Source organism: Phallusia mammillata, chromosome 8, assembly GCF_965637545.1.
Source record: "Phallusia mammillata chromosome 8, kaPhaMamm4.hap1.1, whole genome shotgun sequence".
NCBI classification, from domain to species: Eukaryota; Metazoa; Chordata; class Ascidiacea; order Phlebobranchia; family Ascidiidae; genus Phallusia; species Phallusia mammillata.
The window spans coordinates 13,941,451-13,955,147 of record NC_137259.1 but is presented as its reverse complement, the minus strand read 5'-3'; the positions used below and the strand labels follow the sequence as shown (position 1 = coordinate 13,955,147).

General features: G+C 43.0%; 1 protein-coding gene and 1 pseudogene across 2 annotated transcripts; both read left to right on the top strand.

Annotated features, from left to right (window-relative positions):
• Positions 1 to 1,073: 1,073 nt before the first annotated feature.
• Positions 1,074 to 2,828, top strand: LOC145204581 (uncharacterized; annotated as a pseudogene). The gene is made up of 2 exons (XR_013853506.1): positions 1,074 to 2,548; positions 2,751 to 2,828. The product of XR_013853506.1 is annotated as an uncharacterized LOC145204581 (transcript).
• A 5,237-nt stretch (positions 2,829 to 8,065) lies between these two features.
• LOC145204582 (uncharacterized) lies at positions 8,066 to 9,440 on the top strand. Its single transcript, XM_080077175.1, has one exon. It carries the CDS (start codon positions 8,300 to 8,302, stop codon positions 8,819 to 8,821), a length of 522 nt encoding a protein of 173 aa, XP_079933301.1. The 5' UTR covers positions 8,066 to 8,299; the 3' UTR covers positions 8,822 to 9,440.
• The last annotated feature ends 4,257 nt before the right edge of the window (positions 9,441 to 13,697 follow it).

Genomic DNA, 13,697 nt, shown 5'->3' with positions numbered 1-13,697 from the left:
CTAGTCAGTATCACCCTAAGCCACATCTCATTTAACCACGGAAGCAACTCCACTGAAAACTCGATCCATGAATACGCAATGAAAGTCTGGTATCCTCAAATGCAATTCTATTGCCCTAGCACAAACAGCGGAAATAACGAAACTTACTCTTGCTAATGTGGCGAAAATATTTCACCTTTAGTTATTTAAGTACACTGTACATCATTTGGTATTTGCTTTCTATTGGTTTGTTTCACATTTTAAAACATGTTTATTTGTGTGTCGTCTCCACAATTGTTTCACATTAATGTGTTTACTTATGTTTCACTTATGTCTAGCTTAAAAATGCGTTTCACCTTTATTACCTTTTTTTAACGTTATTCACACCTTTGTCTTTCTTTCACTCAAACCATATATTTTCACTTATCGTTGATTCGTTGCTTTGATTTGTTTGTCCCACCGTTTGTTTTAGTTTGCCTCACAAGTTTCATTTTTCACGCATTATTGTTCTGCCGCATTTTCTCAGTAATCACCACTCCCAGGTGTGCCTGATAACCTAATCCAGGGGTTCCCAACCTGTGGTACGCGTACCACTAGTGGTACGCGAAGCTTTTTCCGGTGGTACGTGAGTAGCTTCCGTTTTGTTCACATAAACCTGGATTTACAACCTTATATTTTGTTTATCTGGTTTTGTTTACAAAAAAACAACATTCCCCAGGCCTATTGTCATCGTTACGTAAATATTTCTGTTGTTTCATATCATTACGATCTTTAAAATACAGGTCATGTCAATTGTCAACAAAAGCATAGTTGCTACTTGCTATAAAAAGCCGTACAACGCTGTGGCACAGTTGGCGTTAATTATGTCAAATGATTGCTCTTGAGAGATATTATCTACTGTTTTGTAGCTTAAGCTTCAAATAGCGTCGAATGAAATATGATTCGAACAAATTAGTTGTGCTGCAAGAAGTGGTACCATGCATAGAGCACATTAGTTCTCTATGGTGGTACGCGTGGCAGTGCAGAGCGTCCAAGTGGTACGAGATTGTAAAAAGGTTGGGAACCCCTGACCTAATCGTATGGAGGACCGTGTGTCGGTCGGCATTTAATCGTTGCATAAGGAGTGGCAGTCTTCTTGTGGGCGTCTAGTGTGCGGTCGTTTTCCTTGTGAAGTTGTTTTTATGTGCAGTGGTAGTTCTCAGGTGAAGAGACCTGGTTTGTTGACGTTTGTGTAACGTTGTACGTGTTTTATCCTATAATATAATAAACTGTGAGACGCCCGTTTAGCAAAACCAGTGTTAGGTAGAACCGGCTTTCGTGGTGAGCCGTTATTGCAGGGTTCTGGACTGTTTACAGAATTGGGGAGACAGTCTCGGGGAATAGAGCAGATTGGCAGGGCTTTTGGGACTTATTTGGCAAAGATAATACCGCCACCCGAAATCGCTAGACCCAATTCCGGGCTGTCAAAACAATTCGGTAACAAATTGGCGAGCGCGCCAGGACCCTGCCACCACGACCCACTGGTTTCGCTAGGAAGACTGTTTTTTTATTGTATTTTATTAGGTTTTTACATTTTATTCTATTTGTATTATTTTTATCATGTCTTTTAACCTCATGATGCAACCTCCAACACTGAGGCCTGGATCTAGCCCAGTATTTTATTGTTTTTGAGTCCTACTGCTCCAGCGTTAAGGCCTCTGATCAAGTAAAGCGGCATTTGTTGCTTTCGGCCATAGATAATGACCTAAAATGGGCCCTGCAAGATAAGGACTGCAACCTGTATGAAGTCGAGTACGAAGTGCTGAAGGAACGCGCTTTGCGCCACAAGGACAGTGGGCAACACGCTGAGCGCCGCAGGGATGAACTGATTGGGCGCGTGCAACTGCCCGGTGAATCCAGTCGCGAGTTTGTTTACGCACTCCGTGCTTTAGGAGACATCGCCTACCGCAATGGTTCCGATGCCGCGTTAAGGAACGAGATGTTGTATGTGACTTTGTTGCGAGGTTTACACGACCGTCGCTTGGCCAACTCAATTCCATCTCTCATCAAATACTCGCGCGATTTCGCGAGTGCGGCTCAAATGGTTATTGATCATACCGGCTCTCCTGTTATTGAAGTGGCCACGGTGGAATCAAATACTCCGGATATGGGGATGATTCTTAAAAAGCTCGAAGCTATCGAAATACGGACCTTGCAGAGAACCGACGAACTGACGAGGACCATTTGCGCCATGGAAGCAGAAATATCAACGCTGAAGAGGACGAACGATCAATTACGGTACAGTCCAGTACATTCGGGTGAGCGCAGATGCTTCGAATGCAACAGACCCGGTCACTTAAAACGTGAATGTCCATTTCTAGGTACGACCGGCGCAAAGGCGCGTGGCCCCAAGGGGCAAAGATCAATGACTTCTTGCATTTCTAGAAACGCGGACCCTACGCGAAGTAAACGACAGAGAACGACACCATCTCGGGCCTGGAAGCAACAGATTCAGCCAGGCGTCGTGAACAAGCCTGTCAACTCCCGTTCGTCTTCGGCCCCGGCTCCCGCGCGATTCGTGAGTTTACTGGTAAACGACAAGTATGCATGCGCTCTGGTAGATACCGGTTCCAGTGCCACTATAATTAGCTCAAGAAAATGGCAACAACTAGGTCTTGTATCGGGAAACAACAGACTACCATTAACCACTAGATTAATGGGGGCTAATGGAGCCGAACTGTCGGTCGAATTCAAGGTAAACCTAATGATTAAAGTCGGTGCTCTTCTCGCAGAAACAGATGTTTACGTCGTAAAGGATCTAAAGCACGACGTCATATTAGGCCTGGACTTCTTACAACGTCACCACTGCAGGATATGCTATCATTCAAATACCTTATCCGCCGGTGAAGGAAAGGTGCCTTTGCTTAGTTCACCCATGCCATCCCTGTGCGCTGCTGATGTTTGCCTTATAGAGGATGTCGAAGTTCCCCCTTTTACCGAGGTACGTGTGTCTGGTCGCATTTGTTATGACCGACCTCTTGACCCTACTAGCTCGTTCCCCGTGTTTTTAGAAAGATTGTCTGGGTTTACAGAAAAGTATGGCTTGATGACAGCGGCCAGTTTAGGTACAGCCGCAGGAGACAGCACTACAGTGCTCCTGGCAAACCTTGGGGACCAAACGATAAGTTTACCTAGTGAATTAAGGGTAGCGCACGCCCTTCCTGTGTCTGCCTTTGGCGATATTAATTGATACCTGCCTGAAACGTGTGTGGTCGTTGAGAGACGCAACGATGCGTGTAACCACCCTGATTGTTTTGGTTCGCAGCTTGAAGTATGTTCTGTGTCATCTGGACCTGTAGTAGCAAATGAACAACTTCACCGCATATTAGAACAAGTTAATATTGGTGCAAATTTGTCAGATAAACAACGGGCCGATCTGGACCAGCTGTTACGAGAACATAGTGTTACCGAATTATTTCGGCAGGCCTGACAAATCGATCTTATGCACCAAGCCTGCTTACTTAATTCGTAACCGGTCCAGAACCCTGCAATAACGGCTCACCACTAAAGCCAATTATACTCCCTCACACTGGTTTAGCTTATGGGCGCGACTTATATTTAAAACAAGGTAAAAACAAAGTTACACCGGGCACGTGGCAACCCACCACCAACACCAATATCACCACGTTTCACGGCACCCAGAGAAAAAGCCATCTCTTCGACTAGTGACGCCCTATTTAAAGCATGCGGAACAGGAAGGCACATTCCGGCGCAATCAACGCTTTCACAACTAATCACTCCTAAGGGGAAGCAGCGAGGGTGCCATAACACAAAAACGTAATTAAGGTGCCACAACGAAAAAGAACGAAAACAATAAGTGACGGTGACAAAAAATAACAAGCAAATAAAATTTCGCTACATTCCCCCCAACCTGAATTCGTCCTACTCCCGTAGGACTACGCAAACTTCAGTTAGCAGCTCTGAAAGTACACACAGAGCACTTCGGCGCCATCAACACTCAAAACATCATATCGGCCTGGAATACAAACGTTTGGCCATAACCGGGTTGTTGCACAACAACATACGCTCGCAAACACAGCGTTTCCGACTCTTGCGTCTCTTATTAATGGGCGCAAGAGGTGTGCCCCAAAAACACACAGTCACAAAAATACCAAATGCACTTTGCGAAAACGCAGAAAAAGAGCATCCGGCTCGTCGAATAGATTTTTCGAATTGATGTGCCTCATTTTCTGACCGCTTGCATCTATCAGGAGAAGCGATTCGTCTGCATTTTCCGTCGACTAGCACCGGCATCAAGTTTGGTGAAGCGACATGGGCCCGAAGCCCTTCACCAAACGCCTGCAACCAATCCCACATGGCGGCCAGCCGCTTGTAATCCTCATAGCTGACTTCAGAACAGGGCGTCGCCCGTCGAAAATAAGCCAGCTGCTCGTCTGACACCAGATCAAGTAACAACTTGGTTCTGTGTCCTTCTGGAGCTCCAACATCGCGACAGTAGGTCGCCAGCACCACGGTAAAATTATGCAAACCTAAATCTCCGCCATAACGCTGAGATTTCATCATTACATTAAAAAACATCGTTAATATAACAAATAAACAAAAACAAACTAAAACGAACTGAAACCGGCTTCTCTCTTAAACTAAACCAGCGGGGTTGTAGTGACAGGGTCCTGGCGTGCTCGCCAATTTGTTACCGAATTATTTCGGCAGGCCTCACAAATCGATCTTATGCACCAAGCCTGCTTACTTAATTCGTAACCGGTCCAGAACCCTGCAATAACGGCTCACCACTAAAGCCAATTATACTCCCTCACACTGGTTTAGCTTATGGGCGCGACTTATATTTAAAACAAGGTAAAAACAAAGTTACACCGGGCACGTGGCAACCCACCACCAACACCAATATCACCACTAGGGTTTCTCAAATTTGCCACTTTGGCTTATCCCGGGATTCCGGGACAAAAACAACCTCAATCCCGGGATCCCGGGATATCCCGGGATTTTATTCGATTTTTGTTAAATTTATAATATTAGTTTGTTTGTTTCATTTTTATTTCTAGTGGGCCGGCAAAGCATCAATGCAATATGTTCAGAAGGCCACCGTAGAGCAGCCTGTTATTTTCTAAGTTAATTGAATATTTTTTTAAGTTGAAATCAGTTTTCAAATTAGTCAGTTGGTAAGTCCAATTTAGTTCAACCCATCAGGTTCCAGCTACTGAGATAGGATTAGAACCCACAATCTTGTGACACAAGTTGATGGCGCTATAACCACACCGCCGTCTTGGAATTTTACAAATTGCCAGATTTTTACCAACTGGAGAGCTATAGCGCGAATTTGACAAACTGGGTTCTATAACGTGGGTTCTAACACTGTTGTAATGTTCGCAACAGCAGAACTATTTATCATTCCTGTTTGAATTGTTGCAAGAAACCTCGGTGAACACTTTCATTCACGGAAACCCAGTGGATGTCGCACCTCTGGTTGAAGAGTGCAACTAAAAAAGCATTCAATTTTTGAAAAAAAAATCCCGGGATAGATTTTTTTGCTAAAATTGTCCGGGATTCCCGGGATAGAAACCCTAATCACCACGTTTCACGGCACACAGAGAAAAAGCCATCTCTTCGACTAGTGACGCCCTATTTAAAGCATGCGGAACAGGAAGGCACATTCCGGCGCAATCAACGCTTTCACAACTAATCACTCCTAAGGGGAAGCAGCGAGGGTACCATAACACAAAAACGTAATTAAGGTACCACAACGAAAAAGAACGAAAACAATAAGTGACGGTGACAAAAAATAACAAGCAAATAAAATTTCGCTACAATAGTGATGCGTTTGCTGCTTCAAAAGAAACTCTCGGTCGAACGGAAGTCGTGCGTCATCACATTGACACTGGAAACCACCAACCTGTTCGGCAACCTCCTCGAAGGATGCCCCACCACAACAAAGAAAAAGTCGAGGAGATACTGAGAGAAATGAAGAGCCAAGATTTGATACGGCCTTCGAAATCTCCCTGGAGTAGCCCAATCGTTTTGGTAAGAAAGAAATCAGGAGAGACTCGATTTTGTGTAGACTACCGTAAACTCAATGAACTAACAAAAAAGAATAGCTAGAATACCCGATCCCCCGCATAGACGATAGTCTTGACCAAATGTCAAAATCGGCCTATTTTTCTACCCTAGATATAAAATCCGGGTATTGGCAAGTTGCCGTAGATTCAGAATCACGTGAAAAAACTGCTTTTACGAGCCACGTCGGGTTATTCGAGTTCAATGTGATGCCCATGGGCTTGTGCAATGCTGCCGCAACCTTTCAGCGCTTGATGCGCCTTGTGCTTAATGGAATTGAATGGCGTGGTGCACTGGCATATTTAGACGACATAATCGTCTATTCTAGAACATTTGAAGAACATATACATAGGCTTTCTGATGTTTTGGGGCGCATTAAATCCGCCGGGCTGACGTTAAAGCCGTCCAAGTGTTCACTCTTTAAAGAGGAAGTTGACTTTCTAGGTCACGTTGTGTCCAAAGAAGGAATTCGCTGCGATCCAAGTAAAATCAAGGCAGTGTCACAATGGCCCGTACCACGGGACGTTAAGGAGGTCCGGCAATTTTTAGGATTAACTTCCTATTATAGAAAGTTTATTAAAAACTATGCACAGATCGCTACCCCACTCCACCGTCTGACGGAAAAGGGAAATCGTTTCGGATGGGACGAGAAGTGCCAGCAGGCTTTTTCACTTCTAAAGGAGCATCTGACAACTTCTCCAATCTTGCGATATCCTGACTTCAGCAAACCTTTCATCATTGACACTGACGCCTCGGATACAGCTGTGGGATGTGTGCTCTCACAACAGACTGACGGTAAGGAGTCTGTAGTGGCGTATGGCAGCCGAACTCTTAATCGCGCTGAACGAAATTATTCGACGACCCGTAAAGAATTACTCGCTGTAGTGTTTGCAACCAAGCTATATCGTTGCTACATGCTGGGCAAAAGATTTCTACTCCGTACTGACCATGCTTCATTAAGGTGGCTATGGAGGTCCAGGGAACTGTATGGTCAGTGCGCCCGGTGGGTCGAGCACTTGTCGTCTTACGATTTTGTCATCTCTCACAGACCAGATGATAAGCACCGCAATGCGGATGCTTTGTCGCAAATAAACGTCGAGGAAGAGGGTTTTCCATACACGCTGGTCCAAAGTGCTTCGGACAACACAACCGAAGAGGTCAACGTCGTCGATTTCCGTGCGTCAATCGGGTACAGCTGCGACGAACTGCAAGAGGAGCAGGCAACAGACCATGATTTGGTGGAGGTGATTGACTGGCTCAAGCGAGGTATGCGGCCAAAATTTAAATCCGTAAAACGAAAATCGCCGGCAATTCGACATTTTTGGGCTCGTTTTCCTGGGTTATTGTTGAAAGGGGACATCTTATGCATTCGAGACGAAACAGGGGCACAGGTCTCCGATAAAGTTGTTTTACCCGCTAGTCTCAGGTGCCATGCTTTAGAGAACGTGCACAGCATGGCTCATGGAGGCGGTCACCTAGGTATCGCCAAAACCCTATCTAAAGTATCAGAGCGATATTACTGGTACCAATGGCGTGAAGAAGTGGAGCGTTTCTGTAGACAATGCATAAGTTGTCAGTATAACAAAAAGCCACAACAAAAACCTCAAGCCCCCCTTGTACCCTCAAGAGAGGAACGCCCGATGCAGAGAGTAGAAGTGGATGTTTTAGGCCCTTTACCGCTAACGCGTTCTGGATTTCAATTTATTTTGGTTGCTTGCGACCTGTACACAAAGTACGTACGGGCGTGGCCAATGCGGCATCAGACGGCAAATGAGACCGCCAGTTTGCTATTTCGCCGTTGGTTTACAGTGCATTCCATGGAGTCCCAGAGACATTACACACAGACCGGGGTACAAACTTTGAAAGTAAACTTTTTGCTGAGTTACTTAAATTAATGGGATGTAAAAAGAGTAGAACCACGTCGTACCACCCATCAGGCAACGGCGGGGTTGAAAGAAATAACAAAACAATCGTTGCAATGTTGCGTAATTATATTCAAAAGGACAATCGTCGGTGGGATGAGGCACTCCCCGCGGTCGTTGCTGCTTACAACGCAAGCGCACATGAAAGCACCGGCTTTGCACCACATACCCTGCTTACCGGACGCCCTCTTCGCCTTCCTGCTGATCTGTCTGGGCCGGACCATGCCGATGATCGGTGCTCGTATGAAGTAGAAGTCGACCGAGTGAAGGATTGCCTATTGCTCGCTGAGGAAGTTGTCCGGGAGACCCTTTCGGTGCAGCGACAAAGGATGGCAGCCAGATATGACAAGCGCCAGTACGGCCAGCCACATGAGGTGGGAAAGTTTATTTTACTTACCAATCCGGCAATCCCACAGGGCAAATGTAAGAAGTTGCAACCCCCATACAAGGTACCATATCGAGTAGTAGAAACACAGGGTCCAGTCAATTACGTGATAGAAGATAGAGATGGGAATCGACAAACAGTACATTACAACCGAGTGAAGGCAACGACGGACAGGTTTCATCAATGCAGCAGCAGTGAGGATGATGAACTGGATGAGGAGACGAGCTCTGTACCAAACAAGTATTACCATGTCTATTGTCCCGGTACAACGCAAACATCGTCATGTGCCAACGGAGCGTTGTATAACAGGCCAGAGGTATCCAGTGAGCGCGAGACAAGGTTGCCAGAAGGCCGGGCACGCGATGGGCCGTTGAAAAAAATACAACCGGTGACAGAAGAGAACATGGGCGATGTTAGGCCAACACGCACTCGAAAACAAACAAGGTTTTATCCGGCATCCGAGTAGTCCAACAGGAGTGGGATAAATCTGGGATGGGGGGAATGTGGCGAAAATATTTCACCTTTAGTTATTTAAGTACACTGTACATCATTTGGTATTTGCTTTCTATTGGTTTGTTTCACATTTTAAAACATGTTTATTTGTGTGTCGTCTCCACAATTGTTTCACATTAATGTGTTTACTTATGTTTCACTTATGTCTAGCTTAAAAATGCGTTTCACCTTTATTACCTTTTTTAACGTTATTCACACCTTTGTCTTTCTTTCACTCAAACCATATATTTTCACTTATCGTTGATTCGTTGCTTTGATTTGTTTGTCCCACCGTTTGTTTTAGTTTGCCTCACAAGTTTTTTTTTTCACGCATTATTGTTCTGCCGCATTTTCTCAGTAATCACCACTCCCAGGTGTGCCTGATAACCTAATTGTATGGAGGACCGTGTGTCGAGGTCGGCATGTAGTCGTTGCATAAGGAGTGGCAGTCTTCTTGTGGGCGTCTAGTGTGCGGTCGTTTTCCTTGTGAAGTTGTTTTTATGTGCAGTGGTAGTTCTCAGGTGAAGAGACCTGGTTTGTTGACGTTTGTGTAACGTTGTACGTGTTTTATCCTATAATATAATAAACTGTGAGACGCCCGTTTAGCAAAACCAGTGTTAGGTAGATCCTGCTTTCGTGGTGAGCCGTTATTGCAGGGTTCTGGACTGTTTACAGAATTGGGGAGACAGTCTCGGGGAATAGAGCAGATTGGCAGGGCTTTTGGGACTTATTTGGCAAAGATTATACCGCCACCCGAAATCGCTAGACCCAATTCCGGGCTGTCAAAACAATTCGGTAACACTTGTGTGCAAGGGCGTCCGCAGGTTTTCGGTTAGGGGGGGTCAAGGTGGGTTCACTCTGCCCTTTGGGTGGCTAGCGTATTCTCCTCTCCTAAGAGGGCCAATGTGCAAATTATGTGTGCTCTTTCGGCAGCCTATTCATCGTGGCACAACTGGCGCATTCATCAGTGCTCCATGTATAAAGTATAATGATTTCCATAACTCTGCTCGAAACCATGTTAGTAGTGCTTGGCATTGTCACGCTCAGGAGGACGCTAACAAGTTCATCAACAAAGTGAAATATCCGGAACGTCGCGTTGATGGTTTATTGGATAATGATTTTATAGATTTTATTTGAAACTGTGAATAATCCTTCTTCAAATTTCTGCGAGATAAAGCCAGTGCCCGCACTAGTAATGTGGTTCTGAGAGTACAGGAGCTCAACTTGTCGAATTTTGAGATTACGGGCAGCTCGTAAGTATTTTCGTAAATTAATAGAGGAAGTGGGATACTCCCGAAAAGGGTGATGATCACAATCGGAGAGCTTGACCAGCCAGATATCACTAGTATCACCTTCACCCCTCCCCCTTCAGAAAATTGCCTATTTTTGCATGTTCTCGCTTTTTCATTTTTCATCCAACATTTTTCCAGGGGAGGTCAGCTGACCCCATTTGCCCCTATGTGCGGACGCCCTTGCTTGTGTGTGTAGGCGTTAGTTAGTAGGTTTCCTTTTTTTTTGGTATTCACAAACCTGCTCTAGTATACTAGAGGCTATTATCAGAAATATAAAACCCTCACCACGTTAAAGTAAAACTGCAGGTTCGATTTGCTGATACGCCAACGCCCTTCCTAAACGTAAGTCTCCAGGTCATGTTTTAACTAAGTTACTGCAGCGTTTTCATTCTGCGACGTTTATCCACATTTTGAACCCCATACTTTTCTGCACTTTCTTAATTGTCCAAATTTTGCACAGCCTAATGTTGCGTTTTCGGTTTGCTAAAGATTGTTTAGCGTAGGCCTAATTATATTTCTACGATTAATTCAAGTTTGTTTATTAAACTCAATTTAACTAAAGAAACATGTAGGTTTTACGACAGTATGTAAAGACCTATAGATACACAAATCGTTTGCTACCTTTGGTAAAACAAACAACCATATTAACCACGTAGTTTTTGTATGTAATGCACTGGACCATACACGAAGCATTTTTTTATAAAGCGGGAATGATATCGTTAGTGAGCGCATTTCTCTCAAATTACGGTAGCAGGAATATGCAGTCTTGCACGTATGACGTCACATTTCGGTTAGCAACGCACCTACATATTCCATAGTTCCACAAAATAGTCGTTAGTGACTTGGTTCTATTGCACCTATGATGGCATAATTATATGATTAAACATAAAATTTTAATCAATTAAATATAACTTCTATGTATAGGCAAATTCATTTGTGACAAGAACCTTTTTGATATTTTAAAAATATAAAAATATTTTTTTTGCGTTTGAATAATTATGCTTAAATTCTGTAAAAAAAAAACAAGTTGCTTATAGGCTAGTAGTTACGCGATGTATTATCATTTCTTGTTTTACGTCTAAATCAATGGTTTCTATAGCATATTCTGACGACACAACCACCAAGTCACGTGATTGTAAAAATCAGCGAACCGTTTTATTTTGACACAAAAGGGAAAAGCACGCGTTACAATTACAAAACAAATTATCAGCTTCTGTCTTCTTGGTGCGGTCGTTTGTTTCAGACTTTCAGTGTAAGTCTAATTATGTGTTATTATCACTTTCTACCTACTCTGAAGTGCAAAAGTGATGCGGTCTTGGATCACTGTACTGTTTGCGTCTTGGTAAGTTATTTGATTTGTAGAATTTGTGTTCAGATTCATGAAATTTGACCTTGTCGAGAATCTAGATTTCTTTCCACTTCGATAAATACGTACCTAAGGCTATTTATCTGTAGGTTATAAGCTAGATGGCGATTGATTTCAATAGTTCGTGCTTTGTAGTTATAGGTGCCACTACTGTGAAGAAAAAGACTTTTTTTAAATCTTGTCAGTGCAAGCCTAAAGTGAATCTATTTTCGTGTATTGGTAGTAATTTATTAGACCATCTTAAGGAGATGGTAAAAAAAGTTCTCATGAAACTGTTCTTGTGTTCTTGCTGCAAGTTTAACAAACGTTTAAAATGTATAGATCACTCTGACTTCATTGCCAATTGGTAATAAGTTCTGATTTCTCAGTTGTACATATTTCCAGGCCATACAGTAGGACATTAGAAGATTCCTTTATACGACAGCAAAAATCTGTTCAACTTTGTTTCATTGGAGTCTCTTGTGTGTTCTATGTATAAAACACGACTGATTTAAATAACTTTGCATCAGTTGGACAAAAACTATATTAAATATGCAACTTGGTGTATGGAACGTTTGTTCAGCACAGTGTTGTAAACGAGCCTCATACTGGAGCCCGAACCCGAAAGTACAAGCCCGAAACCCGGCCCGAACCCGAATCGATTTTGAGAAGCCCGTTTAGGCCCGAAAGTTTCCCAGACATTAAAGCCTCAGGAAAGACCAAGACAACAAACACAATAGTCAATTGGTCTTTAACAAGGCGTTTTAGGGCGGTTTGATATTAGGTCAGGTCCAGCAACTAGTTACTTAGCTAGTTAAAATTAATCAAAAAAATACTAACACAGACTGTAAAGTCAGACTCGAATCAGGCCCGTTTTACAAATTTACCCGTTATATTGGGTACAAAATTAATAAAACTGAGTTGGCCTAAGCATGTTCAAACCACCTGTGCCAAACGTATCGACAATGCACTCGGAGATGTCTAATACGCTTTTCTTTTTTCTTTTTAGGAAGCAAGAGAAATGCGTGTCGAATAAGCGTATCGAATACGCTTAAACACTTCATGTAAAAATGCCTAATTGTGATATCACAAGCACCGATAGTGTGACAGAATAATGCTCGAGAAAGCACAACACTGCGTCATACAATAGAATCAAGGCTAATGGCGGGAAACATTGAAAACATAAATATATGTGAAATGGCGGTGTAACAGCAACATGAGCGAAACACACAATTGTTATCGGTGGAGATACTAACACCATACCTCACGGGACACCAAAAAGTGCCTAATTTGCGACAGGTGGCGCAATGGAGCACTTACATTTTAAACGTTACATCTCCAAAAATGCTCACGGTTGGGGCTATTAGGGTCGGGGTATAGTTTTACCATTTAAAATTCAATAAAATGAACCAAAAATTTAGTTCATAACGTAAAATGTTTAAAAACCTATTTCCTACCCTACCCCTCTTTAGCCGCTGAATTAAAAATTCAGCTCGTTACGCCCCCTTGTAAAAGTGAATCTCCCGTGAGGTATGGTGTTAATAGCTCTACCATTGTCATCAACACGTGTTGATGGCTTCCAGTGCTTTTGCAGTGCAAACTACACAGGAGATGAATCACTATGCGGTAGGAAATATTATGCTTTAATTACTGCATGGTCTTAAAGTTAAACCATTCGGTAATTAAGCAACTGTTATCAACATGCAACTTGCACAAATACCCTTGGCGGCATTCTATGTTGTTGTAACACGAACCACACAGGAAATGAGAGGCAATGTGGTGAAAAACGTTTCAACTTATATTGCAAATTACTCCTGTTTACGAACATAACGTAACGCAGATTTCATTTTGGATGAATGCCTGAACACACAACTTGCATCAATCCTGTTGGTTTTCAGTGCTTTTGCAATTCCAAAGTACGTAGGAGACTTAATACTATATGCAGTAGAAATTGTTATGGTTTGATTACCGCATAGACCTAATATTAAAAAATAAATGAAATACTTTTTTAAAGATTTTGGTAAACAACTTAAAGGTCTAAACGTCACTGTTTTATGGAACAAAATCACATTTGCACGGCCAGAGTATACCCAACCGTAGCCCTACGCCTTATAAGTTACTAAAATTCAATCACATACTTTAATTACTGGCTAGCGTTTTTTAAAAAGATTTTTTGAAGCAGCTCACTGTCCCTATTTATTTATTTACGACCA